At 36.5% G+C, this 14,536-nt stretch overlaps 1 protein-coding gene across 12 annotated transcripts in view; it reads left to right on the top strand.

Annotated features, from left to right (window-relative positions):
* Positions 1-14,536, top strand: part of LOC138758187 (annexin A3-like) — a 127,565-nt gene that overhangs the window by 73,917 nt on the left and 39,112 nt on the right. For all 12 annotated transcript variants that reach the window (XM_069926755.1, XM_069926760.1, XM_069926757.1 and 9 more), the window contains 2 exons: positions 12,033-12,112; positions 13,363-13,422. In XM_069926755.1, the coding sequence (XP_069782856.1) occupies positions 12,033-12,112; positions 13,363-13,422 (140 nt within the window). The remainder of the gene's footprint in view (positions 1-12,032; positions 12,113-13,362; positions 13,423-14,536) is intronic.

The following is a 14,536-nucleotide window of genomic DNA, read 5'->3' as shown; positions in this document are numbered from 1 at the left end:
TCTGAGATGTAAGTTAGAAAACAAGCTGGACTAATGTGAACTTTTCACCAATATTGGTGACAATAACCAGCGGGCATGAGTTAAAAAAGTAATCTATTCACAAATTAATTGAAATGACAGCAGTACAATAAAATATATTGTTAATTTATGGTACTCCTACAGATTCACAACTACAGTCAGTGGTTTGCAGAGCTCCAGGATCATTAGAAATACACTAAGACCTATCCAATCCGAATGCAGGATTAGATTTACTAGATTTACTATTTTTGGTATATAGTCGGCTAATCTGTTTGCTAATAGTTTAGCTATTATCTTATAATCTGTGTTAAGTAAAGATATTGGTCTATATGACGCTGGTGCGAGTGGATCTTTCCCTGTCTTACTGTAATTATTGCTGTTTTGCATGAATCTGGTAAGCTTTGTGTTTTATCAATCTGGTTGATTACTTCCAGGAGGGGAGGAATTAATAAATCTTTAAATGTTTTATAGAATTCTATTGGGAATCCATCCTCTCCTGGTGTTTTATTATTTGGTAGTTTTTTTTATTATCTCTTGTATTTCTACTATTTCAAAGGTTCTGTTAATTTATTTTGTTTCTCTATTTGTAATTTTGGTAGTTCAATTTTAGTTAAAAATTCATCTATTTTGTCTTCTTTCCCTTCGTTTTCAGTTTGGTATAATTGTTCGTAGAATTCTCTGAAGTTTTCTTTAATCTCCGTTGGATTATATGTGATTTGTTTGTCTTTTTTCCTTGATGCCAATACCATTTTCTTAGCTTGTTCTGTCTTAAGCTGCCACACTAGAATTTTGTGCATTTTTTCTCCTAGTTCATAATATTTCTGTTTTGTCTTCATTATGTTCTTCTCCACCTTATATGTTTGTAGTGTTTCATATTTTATTTTTTTATCTGCCAATTCTCTTCTTTTAGTTGTATCTTCCTTCATTGCTAATTCTTTTTCTATATTTACTATTTCCCTTTCCAACTGCTCTGTTTCCTGATTGTAGTCCTTCTTCATCTTAGTTACATAACTTATTATTTGTCCTCTGATGAACGCTTTCATTGCATCCCATAGTATAAACTTACCTTTCACTGATTCCGTATTTATTTCAAAGTACATTTTAATTTGTCTTTCAATTAATTCTCTAAAATCCTGCCTTTTAAGTAGCATGGAGTTTAATCTCCATCTATACATTCTTGGAGGGATGTCCTCTAACTCTATTGTCAATACCAGGGGTGAGTGGTCCGATAATATTCTAGCTTTATATTCTGTTTTTCTTACTCTGTCTTGCATGTGAGCTGATAACAGGAATAGGTCTATTCTTGAGTATGTTTTATGTCTACCCGAATAATATGAATATTCCTTTTCCTTTGGGTGTTGTTTCCTCCATATATCCAAAAGTTGCATTTCTTGCATGATTTAATTATAAATTTGGTTACTTTGTTCTTTCTGTTAATTTTTTTCCCAGTTTTATCCATGTTTGAATCCAAATTAAGGTTGAAATCCCCTCCTATTAGTATGTTCCCTTGCGTGTCTGCTATCTTCAAAATAATATCTTGCATAAATTTTTGATCTTCTTCGTTAGGTGAATATACATTGAGTAAATTCCAAAACTCTGAATATATCTGACATTTTATCATTACATATCTCCCTGCTGGATCTATTATTTCCTCTTCTATTTTAATTGGTACATTTTTACTGATTAATATAGCTACTCCTCTAGCTTTTAAATTATATGATGCTGCTGTTACGTGTCCTACCCAATCTCTCTTTAATTTCTTGTGCTCCATTTCAGTTAAATGTATTTCTTGCACGAATGCTATATCAATTTTTTCTTTTTTCAGTAAATTTAGCAGTTTCTTCCTTTTAATTTGGTTATGTATTCCGTTAATATTTAAAGTCATATAGTTCAACATAGCCATTTCATACTTTGTTTATCTTTCCTTTCTGTTTCCTCATCATCACCTTTCCTTCTTATCCATTTCTGCTTTCTTGTTTTGAACACTTTATAAGACAACATTTCTAAAACATCAAACATTTCCCTTATTCTCCTATCTAAAATTTCTTTAACCCCACTATTCCCTCCCCTTCCTGAGTTGCCCTTTATCCCTTGTCGGGCAACCACATCTCCTCTCTCCATTTGGATTTGCGAATTCACTCGCAAGCGTCAACTGATTTTGCAGTGACCGTAACTCCTCCCCACCCAGCCCCCCCAGAAAAGATTTTAATTTTCATATATAACAAAGGTCACTCTCTTAATTCCCTCCTTACTTCCTCTCTTACCTTTCTTTCCCTTATTAATTCTTATCTATACTCTATATATTTTCCTTTAAATACGGATACACTCATGTACGCACATATATACATACACACAACATATACACATATACATATAGTTCGTGGTCACTTTTGCTCTCGTTACATGTCTTCATCTCTCTGTCTGTCTTGTAGTTGTTCTGCAAATTTTCGTGCTTCCTCCGGATCCGAGAATAGTCTGTTTTGCTGCCCTGGAATAACTATTTTAAGTACCGCTGGGTACTTTAGCATAAATTTATATCCTTTTTTCCATAGGATCGCTTTTGCTGTATTAAACTCTTTTCTCTTCTTTAGGAGTTCAAAACTTATGTCTGGATAGAAAATTTTTTTTTGACCTTTGTATTCCATTGACTTTTTGTCTTCTCTTATTTTCTTCATTGCTTTCTCCAATATATTTTCTCTCGTTGTATATCTTAGGAATTTTACTAAAATGGATCTTGGTGTTTGTTGTGGCTGTGGTTTAGGGGCAAGTGTTCTATGTGCCCTTTCTATTTCCATTTCTTCCTGTAATTCTGGTCTTCCTAGGACCCTGGGGATCCAATCTTTTATAAATTCTCTCATATTCTTGCTTCCTTCATCTTCCTTAAGGCCCACTATCTTTATATTATTTCTTCTATTATAATTTTCCATTATATCTATCTTCTGAGCTAACAGCTCTTGTGTCTCTTTAACTTTTTTATTAGATTCTTCTAATTTCTTTTTTAAGTCCTCTACTTCCATTTCTACGGCTGTTTCTCGTTCTTCCACCTTGTCCACTCTTTTTCCTATATCTGACATGACCATCTCTATTCTATTCATTTTTTCTTCTGCACTTTTAATTCTTCTTTTTATTTCACTAAATTCTTGTAATTGCCATTCTTTTACTGATTCCATATATTCTTTAAAAAAAAATATCCATTGTCTTGCCTTTCATTTCTTCTTCCATTTCTCTGTGTTCTTCTTCTTCTTCCTCTGGGTTGATCACCTGTTGTTTCCTTGTTTTCTTTTTACTCTCTTCTTTCTTGTTCTCTTTATTTTCTATGTTCTCTTCCTGTTGTTGTGTTGCAGCTGTCATTCTCAGCTGTGGAGATCGACTCCTCAGCTGGTCCCCCCTCCCGTCAGTGTTTTTTTTAATGCGCATCGCGCATGCGCGACTCCTCGCGCATGCGCGGTTGCGCACTTTTACTTGGCTCCGCAAGCCATTATTGTAGTCCCGAGCTCGGGACTTCCACTGACCTGAGGGAGCGGGCTTCTCTCTCCGCGGCGGGCCTCCTCGGACAGGTAAGGCCTTCACCTTCTTCTTCCAACGTTCTTTCTTCTTCTCTTCTTCCCGTTGCTTTCGACTTTTCTTTCTTCGCTGCCATTTTCTTCCCACCTTTTCTTTCACTTTGTTTTAATTTTTATGTTTGTGCCTTTGTGTTTTGTGTGTTTTTTTTAAAACTTTTCCGGAGAGGGCTGGAGTTCCCTGACCGGCCACTACTCCATCACGTGACTCCTCAATGCAGGATTAATTAAAGGCTATTTAATCCCCTCCATCTTGTTCCAGTTTACAAAGAGATCATTGTTGTTCCGTGGACTGGGTTCATCCTTGTACTATTCCTCATGTTCCTTAGCAAACTCCGACATGTCAGATTTAGAATGAGCAGTTGGTCATCCAGGGGTACAGTCGGTAGAGCGGCTACCACAGTCCCGGTGACACAGGTTCAATTCTGACCCCCGAGGCTGTCTGTGACTGGGTGTATTCACTCCACTCTTGCATGCAGGTTCATTGTTGTCTGTATGTTGTCTCAATTTTAGATAAATTGGAGAATCTGAAGGGCAGAAAGGAAGAGGGAGTGACCAGGGAGTGGATGGGATTGAGGGAAAAGAGGCAGTGGAATTATTCTGGGCCTCTGTGACATATGAAAATATGAAATATTAAAATTGAATCCGCACCAGCTACTGTTCGAAATTAGAGTCGAAATTTGTGTTACTTTTTTCCCTCGGAATTGTTTTCTAACTTTACTCTTGAGTTGTTTGGCTCTAATTTTTAAAATGTTGTCTTGATGTTCAAGACTCACCGAACAGTTTCTTTCATTTGGGTGTATCTCTATATCTTAAACTTGAATCACAGCAGCCCTTAACCTTCCACATTTCAGGGAATAGAGTTCTACTTTGCTTCATAATTCTTTGAAACTCTCTTCCTCGAAGGATGGTGGAGACTCACACTATTTTTAAGGAAGTGTTAGACAGATTATTGAAAAGCAAGGGGGCAAAACATAACCGTGGGTTGGAAAAGATGGAGAAAAGACATAATCTAAACAGCTATAATCTTGTCTATGATGGAGCATTCCAGTGGGTCCAGTGGTCCACTTCTTCTCCTAATTTCTATGTTAATTTGTAATGTCTCTCCTAACTGTTTAACTTTATAGTGGACATTCTGTCTAAATCTATATATTAAATCTATAATCATGATCATTTAATAAGGCTTTAGACTCTCCCACCTGCAGATATTCTTGTGATCCCTCCTGTATTATTCTTGCCGAGGAGGGATTCTCAGAACTGAATACAGGTATCCCCTGCTTTTCGAACGTTTGCTTTACGCCACTTCTCTTTCACGAAAGACCTACATTAGTACTTATTTTCGCTAATCCGAAGAGGATTTTCACTTTTACAAAGAAAGGCGAGCAAAAAGCTGCAGTCTCCGGAAGGCCTGTCTATTCCTGGGGTGGCAGTAGTGAGCAAAATAAACGGCAAAAAGGAGGTCTCACGAGAGCTGGCCTCGGTTGGTGGCTGCAATGTTGTATTTGGCTTCGGCCTTTTAATGAGTTGATTGCGAATGGGAGGAGGAGGAAGGATGGATGGAGCGAGGGGGGGATTGAGAGCAGGGAAAGGTCTGGGGCGAAAGGAGAGAGGCCTGCAGCTGAGGAATGAGAGGCTGGAGGTGAGTGGGGGAGGGAGAAGAAAGAGAAGAGTGTTCATTGCATGTGGGTGTGGGGGGGAGAGGGGGCGCTAGGGATGTGGCCTCGAAGACAAGGAGGCAGTATCCCAGAAAATTTTGGGAACTGCTGTATAAGATGAATCCAGTATGATTTGATAGGTCTTTTTATGGTCTGGGAATGCTCAAAAAAATTTCCCATGTAAACTACCGGTATTGGTAATTGCTTCTTCGCTTTACGCCATTTTGGCTTATGAGAGGTTTCATATGAATGCTCTACTTTCGGATAGTGGGGGAAACCTGTATGTTTAAAAACATGCAAGATTTAATTAGGGCTTTGTACCTCAACAACATAATTTTCTCCCCTCTTCTCCAATCCAGTGGATGCAAAAAACAATATTCCATTACCATTTTGCCTATTCAAAATATTTTATTCATTTATTAGTTTGTTTGAATTTTATAATTTAGAGCAGCCATTCTCAATAGGGGGGAAGCAATGCCAGTACCGAGTTATGGTGCATTATTGGTAAAAATGAAAAATGAGGGAGTGGGGATTTCCTCAGGGATTTTGTAGACCAAAAAAATAAATTCTCATATTTATAGCAAAAGTAATGAAAGCATTTGTCACAAGCCTAATTTAAGGAAGAATGTTTGACTCTAACAAGATGGTCCCTTTTGTCAATTTCCATGATTGGTCATATTAATTCGATTGAAATGAACATCTTACCTAAATTTTTGTATCTTTTCCAATCTATACCAATTTTTCTTCTTAAATCCTATTTCTTAATTCGCTTGATTCTACCCTACATGGGTAGAAATATAATTACATTTTCCTAAGGATATTTCCTTCTTGGCAATTCTAGGGTCTCCTCTATCTTCTTCTTTATATAAATTAACTGACAACCTGATCATTAAACACAATTTGAGAATATGGGCGCAATTTAGATGTTTTTTTTGGATTTCAGAGTTTTTCTCTTAATTGCCCAATTATATCCAATCGTCTTTTCCAACCTTCTTTGCAGGACGAAGCTTTTAATGAGTGGCATAGATTGGGTATTAAATGTTTTAAAGACCTTTTTATTGACAACAATTTTACATCCTTTGAAATTTAATTGATCTAAAATTCATTTTTTTTAGATATTTACAAATTAGACATTTTGTTCAATCCCGGATTCCTGGAATTCCCGAGGCGAATATTCTTGATACATTTTTTTGAACTACAAACTCCTTATAAAGGCTTAATAGCTTTTATTGATGACAAAGTGGCTAATTTAAGATAGGCCTCGTTAATTAAAATCAAGAATACCTGGGAGCAAGATTTGAACCTTTTAATGTCAAATGAGGTTTGGAATGCTATTTTTAAACTGATTAACACTACATCCCTTTGTGCGCAGCATTGTCTGTTGTAATTTAAAGTAATTCACAGAGCACATATGTATAAAATTAAACTGTCTCATTTTTATGCAGACACAAATCCTCGATGTTACAAATGTAAAACAGCTGATGCCTCTTTAATTCACATGTTCTGGATCTGCCCGAGCTTAGAAAAATTTTGGAAGGAAGTTTTTCAAACTCTTATTGGTTATTTTTAAAGTAAAATTGAAACCTAACCTTTTCATAGCTCTTTATGGGATAATTTGTGATGATGACGTTGTATTAAATACCATTCAATATTGTATTTTATCTGTTTATGGCCAGACGTGGAATTTTGGTTAGTTGAAAAGGCAATATTTCACTTACATATGCACACTGGTTAAGGGAACTTATGTCTTGTATAAACTTGGGAAAAAAATAGATATGTTGTAGCATGCTGGACGTGAGCGAGGGAACAGACTGGAGTCACAGACTCTGATGTTGCCGCAGGAATGTTTATTTAAACTTCACGCTTTTTAGCGGTGCGGCCGGGCGGCGCGGATGCTGACTCAACGGCACACGCCAACTTCCATTGTGGAGCGGAAGAGATGGAAGAGCGTCGCCACCTCTGCTGCGACTGCCCTGCCGACCACGCGGAACGAGCGGGGCTGGTTCATCATGGCAGATTTGAGCATCTCCACGTAGCTGTTATTGATTCAAATATCAAATTCCAAATGATATGTGAGCTTGTTTATGGACCAAGAATTAGTGTTGAATCAGAATTTTGGTACAGTAATCTCTCTCTCTCTCTCTCTCTCTCTCTCTCTCTCTCTCTCTCTCTCTCTCTCTATCTCTATCTCTCTCTCTCTCCCCCCCAAGATTATGCCACTTGAGGTTTTTAAATGTCAACCGTCAATCTTGCTTAGGGGAAGGTTTGGAATTTTTCTTTTTTTTTTGTCAGGTTCTATTGTATCATTCTGTTTCTGCTATTGTACTTCTGAATTTCTATGTACTTCTTTAACTAGTTGTCCAGCACTAATGGTATTAACATAGAAGATAGGAGCAGGAGTAAGTCATTCGACCCTTCGAGCCTGCTCCGCCATTCAACGAGATCATGGCTGATCTTAAAGTATTGTTAGTTTTTTATTGAATAAATATCAATAACAATATTTTAAAAAGAGAAGAAAGGAAGAATGTCAATAAGAAAACGATTCTGTCAAGGTTTACTAAAGCCTTTAATGGTGAGAAGTTCTGAGAAGTGAGAGGCAGCCTGATTGAAATATCAAAGATCCTAATGTGGATGGACAGTGGATTGGGGAGGGGAGGTGTCTAGAAGATGTGTGAGAATCTAAAACTTGGAGCCATTATTTAAAGAAGTGGAGATGAGGCAAGGGCAGGGGTTGGATCCCCAAATGAAGGCTTTCAAAATGGGCACCCATGCCCTTCCAAACACCTCCCTAGAATATCCTATCAGAAGTGCCTTTACACAAGCTGTGTGTCTTCTGCACACCCCGTTCTCCTCAAGAGTACCTAACCACTCTCCTTCCTTCTTTGGAGAATGCTTTTATGCCTTGAAAATGCACCAGTGTGTGTAAGAGTGTGTGACCCCACAAGGGCTGCTGGTTGAGGTCAAAATTGCATGAGTACATGCTCGTTGTAATATAAATTTGATAATAATGCTTGGTGTTCCTGAAATTGAGTGGTATGACACAGTCAGTGAAAATGGTGAATGTTTCAGGCTGGAACCAAGACTTGATGAGGGGGTTCTAGCCTGAAACATTTATCATTTTTTACTCCCACTGATGCCATTTGACTCACCGAGTTCCTCCCGCAAATGGTGTTTAGCTTCAGCTGCCAACATCTCGTGTGTCGGCATCGCACAAGGGAGGTTGTTGGCACAATTTTCAATGGGCATAAATCAATTTTGTGATTTTTTTTCTTCATGCTTTTCACAGATATGACAGGAAGGTTACTGATACCGTTTTAACCCTGGGCAACCAATGCCAATGCACTTCAGTACACAAATATGCTGGAAGCACTCAGCAGGTCACACAACATCTAGTCCAGGGGTGGGCAACCTTTTTATATAAAAAAAAATCACCTTCCACTTTAAGCAATCCTTATGCCATAAGTGCTCTGATTGGTCAGGGGTTGCTGAAGACGGTAGGTGGAAGGTTGAGGACCACTGCTCGAGACCCAATTGCTACTGAAATATTTTCCTTTGGACTTATGAAGCTGTGCACATAACGAATCAATGAGGTATGATTGAAACAGAGGTTCTCAAACTTTTTCTTTCCACTCACATACCACCTTAAGCAATCCACAGATGGCATAGGGAATAATTAAGGCAGCATGTGAGTGGTTAAAGACCTTTTTACCTATCTTGGGGTTAAAATTACTGAAACATTTAAAGATCTATATAAATTTAACTTTCTTCCTTTGATGGATTATGAGAAACAATCTCTTTCTAAATGGTCTCTATTGGCTTTATTAGACCATATTAACGCTATTAAAATAATAATCTTACCTAATTTCTTGTATTTATTTCAAGCAGTCTCAGTTTTTATTCCAAAATCCATTTTTAACAATATTAACTCTAAAATATCTTGTATTTGGAATTACAGATAGAGTAAATTCCATTTGCAGAAATTAAAGAAAGATGGTGGTCTGGCTTTACCTAATTTTAGATTCTTTTACTGAGCGGATAACATTCATTATTTTAAGGATCTACTATTCTGATAAATTTGAATGCCCTTATTGGGTAGAATTGGAATTAAATTCCGTGCAGAGGTGTTCAATGGCCTCTTTATTGGGGCCAGCTCTTCCTTTTATACTTTTTAAGATTTGTAGACATACCTTCAACCCAATATTTAAACATACATTACAAATTTGGTTTCAATTTTGGAAGTTCCTTTACTTGAAAATTTTAATTTATCTGGCACCATTTCTCTTAATTATTTTTTTCAACCGTCTGTAACTGATCAAGCTTTCTCTTTTAGGAAAGTTAAAGGAATTGTTTCTTTTTCAGATTTGTTTAATGTCTTTTGCACAATTATCTGAAAGTCACATTTTTTAGATACTTGCAAATTAGAAATTTTCTGAATACTTTACTGCCTAACTTTCCAACATTGTACCAAATGGATTTAGTTGATACTTTTTTTTTTCATTTGAACCCTTCTCACAAGAGTTAAAAAGGTAACATTTATAAGTTATTAAGATTGCAATCAAATTCTAATGACAAAATTAAAAGGGCCTGGGAACATCAGCTACATCTTCCAGAGGAATTATGGGAGAATATCTTTGGATTGGTTAATACCCCTTCAATATGTGCTCATGATTCTTTGATTCAGTTTAAAGTGGTACATCGGGCTCATGTGTTGAAAGACTAATTGGACCATATTTTTTCTAACATTAGTCTTATTTGTGATAGATGTAAATCAGAAGTGGCTTCTCTAATGGCCTCTAATGTTGAATAGATATTTTTAAGACTTTGTCAGCTTAAATGATATCAGTTTGCAACCTAACCCATTAACTGCTCCTTTAGGAATTCTAGTTCCAGAACTGGGACGACTTCCCACTTCCACACATCGGGTTGTAGCCATTTCTACATCGCTGGCTAGAAGGGCGATCTTATTTAAATGGAAAGATTGTAATCCACCTCCCTTGACTCAGTGGCTCTCTCAAATTATGCCATGTTTTAGTTTAGAGAAAGTTAGGAGTTGTATATTTGACAATTCTGTTAAATTTGAAGAGTCCTGGTGACCTTTTATAAATTATTTCCACATGATTTAGTTAGTAGAATTATTTTCCCTTCTGGACTATATTTTATTTCTTTTTTTTAAATTAGGTGGGCTTTCATATAATTTTTTTTCTTTTTTTGAAGATTTTGGTTTGAGCAGATGAGAACATATTTGTTAATTGTGGTGTAATGGAATATGTTATACGATGTCAGATAGTGATATTTTTCCCCCTTTATGATCATGTTCTCCTGTTCTCCTCATGTTTTGTTTATCTATAATATGGTGAATAAAAAGATTGAAAAAGAAAAGGCTGTGAGTTTAAAAAATAGATTGCCACCCCCCCCCACCCCATTCTAGTCCTTCAGCATCTACAGACTCCTTCTTTACCGAGATGTATTTCAGATCCTTTTTAGTTTGTAACATTTTGGCAGCCAAACTTGGTTTCACCAGCATTATGATCTTAAAAGCAATGTATAGTGTTGGTGAGATCAGTTAAACATATTTGTTTCTCACATTAGAATGTGATCTGTAAACTTGTTATCATTTGAAAATATATTAAATATATTTTACTGTATATTTCGGCTGATAAGATAACACTTGAGGCACCCAAAATATGCCACCTAAAAACAGGTTGTCCTATAGGACAGAGGCAGAAATAGTGACCTTAAAATTGTACTCAAGATACCACTTGATTAGCTCCATAACCCACCGAGACCCCACCCTATAACAAATTTTTGAGCTACCTGTATATTAAATATGGCATTAAACCAATAAAAGAATTTTAAATTTAAAAAAAACACATCCCACACATTTAAAATCTTTGAAAATCATTAGCTTCGTTGTCTGATGCAAAGAACTTGGCAAGCACATCCGGTATCTCATTTGTTAAAGTCAGCCCGCACTGTAATAAAACAAACAGCGGAACACACAACAATTTCTTCCTTCAGCCTTAGTAATGCTAGCGGGAGTGAGGGGTACAAAGAAAGAGTTCAGTAACTTGTTCTCTACCCTGAACCCCACTCAAAGCAAACAGTGTGTTCGTCCCACTTTTATACACCTTTGTGCAGGGGTCTGCATGAAACCCTGCAAATTTCACACATCTCGCAATTTTGTGTTTTCAATAGCATGTTCCTCTGAGGTGTTTGCAAACTGCTGGGAAGTGTCAGAGTGTCCTTTACTCAAGGTGTATTGGCATTCTTATGGAGTTAGTTACTATCTCACTATAGCACAGAAAAGGTCATGTTAAGAAAGCAATTATTTTCCAAACATCTTACAGGTGGCTGCTGTATTTTCTCACCTAATTCATTAACCCTTAGTTAAGCTTATTCTTTCACCTACTGTGTACACATTATCATATGGGTCCCAGTTTGAATCTGGAGAGTCTGTTTCAGCTTCGTCATCAGTGTGGCACAATAAATCATACTTTCTTTGTTTTGCTGGCGGCTCCATGATAACAATTTGATGAAAATTAATTTTGGGGGTCCTCTTATACCACCAATATGAGCTAAAACCATGAAATTCAGACTGAAATTGGGGGTCTCTCCTTATCTGAAGGTCATCTTATCCACCGAAATATGCAGTATTTAGCATTCTGTGACTAGAATTGGTCTCTAGTCATTTCTAGCTCTACAAGCCAATTTGTACCACATACACTTTTCCTTTCTGCATTTCCTGTGATGGCTGGGAATTAAACATTTGCATCTTTCTCCACAAATAACCTCTTCACAGAATATAAAAGTGACCTGGCAAAGGATGTTTCTGAGGAAACCTCAGGAGATCTCCGAAGAGCTATGCTCATCTTGTTGGAGGTATCAAATAATTATTTTTATGGATGTAAACCTGTTGCTTGTTTTATTACAATGGGCAACTCTGAAATTTCTTTACCCTAATAGAGAACATCCAAATGTTTTTTTACCAAAAATATAAAATTCAATATAATGTATCATCATATTATTGAAGAGTTAAGGAGAAATTAGATTGTATTTATATTGCACTTTAGCATGTATGCAGGATATTCAAAGTGCATTGCAGATTTCAATACTTTTGAAGTACAATTGGTTTGAATTATTTTCTTTCCTGATGACATTTATTGTCAGAGTACCAACATGACATCACATACAACCCTGAGATTCTTTTTTCCTGCAGAATTCCCACTAATTGGTAGTGCAAAAAATAAACTGTACACAGCGTAAAGCATGTAAACAAAGAACTGTAAACGGAAAACTAATGTAAACAAACTGACTGTGCCATACAGCAAGAACAAAAAGAAAATCAATAAAGGGCACAAGTAAGAGTCCTTAAATGAGTCTCTGATTGAGTTTGTCATTGAGGAGTCTGATAGTGGAGGCATAACACTGTCCCTGAGCCTGGAGGTCTGAGTCTTGTGGCACTGATACCTCTTTCCTGATGGCAGCAGCGAGTACAGAGTGTGAGCTGGGTGGTGAGGTCTCTGATAGCAGCGCTCTCCGTAGATGTACTGAATAGTGGGGAGGATTTTGCCTGTGATGTCTTGGGCTATGTCCACTACCTTTTTCAAACCAGACCGTGATGCAACCCGTCAGCACACCTTCTACCACACATCTGCAGAAATTTACCAGAGTTTCTGATGTCATACCAAACCACCACAAATTCCTGAGGAAGTAGAGGCACTGACATGTTTTTTTTTCACAATACTATTTGTGTCCAGGGAAGATCCTCTGAGTTAGTGACTCCTAAGAACTTAAATTTGCCCTGTTTAAAGAACAGAGCTTGCTCACCCAGATGTAGGCTAGGAAGCTATTACATGGATGTTGGGCTTGTTTCAATATTTCAGCTTCTCATCTAAATTCCTCACAGTAAATTAACTTTTAAAAACTAAAAGTACATAAATATTTGAAATAAAAGTCCATTTATTTCCTTAGGGCTAAGACTTTGATCAAACTTGAAAGATAAGCAAACAATTTCACGAGTTAATAGATATAATACCTGAATTAAGACTTTGGAGTCGATCTTACACTGAGTGTCATACGACCATTGTGTATATATTGTGTAAATGTTTTATTGTGTTGTTTAATACCAGGCTCGAAGGGATGATAACTGTCAGGGTGTGGATGAAAGACTTTTTAAAACTGATGCAGAGGTAGGTTATTTTTTAAAATTGAAATGTCTGATTTATAATGGTTAATTATCGTCTAAAATGGTGACTGCATAATGCCAAATGCTGCTTAAACATCTATACCAACTATATGAATACGTGTTCCAAATTAAACACAAATCCACTTGAGTTTTCCAACAACCAGTTCTGACATGAGCTATTTTATACATTAATTGAATCTTTTGCAGATAATTCTCAGTACTCCACAATATTGAGAATTAGAAACCAAGCAATGGCTCAGGGACATTATGTCCTATTTAAATTTAGAAAAGATGCATTATAAAGTTTCAAATATTGTGATGGCCATTCTTGAATCACTTTCATAATCTCTAGACATAATATTATTTTTCAAAATAATTACATTTGTTGTTTTATTCAATGAATGAGCACAGTACAGGGCCATCGGCCCTTGATGTTATGCCGACCCATATATTCCTTCTTAAAAAAAAACTACTAAACTCTCCCTACCCTATAACCCTCTATTTTTCATTCATCCATGTGTCTTTCTCAATGTTTCAGCCTCCACCACCATCCCCAGCAAGGAATATTTTCTTTAAACCTTGGTTTAGGGAATAAGGTTTTAGAATTTTGCTATACATGGAAAAATCTTATCTTGGTTTTAATTATGGTTATACATGCTTTATAGCTTGAGGAGTTATCAACTTTTCATTTTTTATTAATATTATGTATTCCATAATTGCTTTGTATATTGTTATGGGGCCAGAGGAGCCCAAAACCCAGCAGCAATAGAAATTCACCAAGACAAATGGTTACTTAAACAAAGTTGCTTTTAATTATCTTTAAACATGAAAACAGAATCACACTTTAATTTATCACTATTGACTTAACTAACCTAACTTAACCCCTTTCTAATTCTAAGTGCCCATGTATGTAATGTGTGTGTGTAAGTTCAGAAAAGTTATTTGATTCACAGTCCAATCTCATTTCTCATTCCTCCAAGTTCACTGGTTGCAGGCAATTCTTATACAGTGCACAGAATTTAACATTTCTGAATCTTCACCAGGCTTTGGTGCTTGAAAAGTAAATGATTACCACACAGGAAGGTTCTTGTCGGTTTTCAGAGAGAGATTGGGCACAA

Source organism: Narcine bancroftii, chromosome 3 (genome assembly GCF_036971445.1).
Source record: "Narcine bancroftii isolate sNarBan1 chromosome 3, sNarBan1.hap1, whole genome shotgun sequence".
Classification (NCBI taxonomy): Eukaryota; Metazoa; Chordata; class Chondrichthyes; order Torpediniformes; family Narcinidae; genus Narcine; species Narcine bancroftii.
This window is presented reverse-complemented; position numbering and strand designations above follow the sequence as displayed.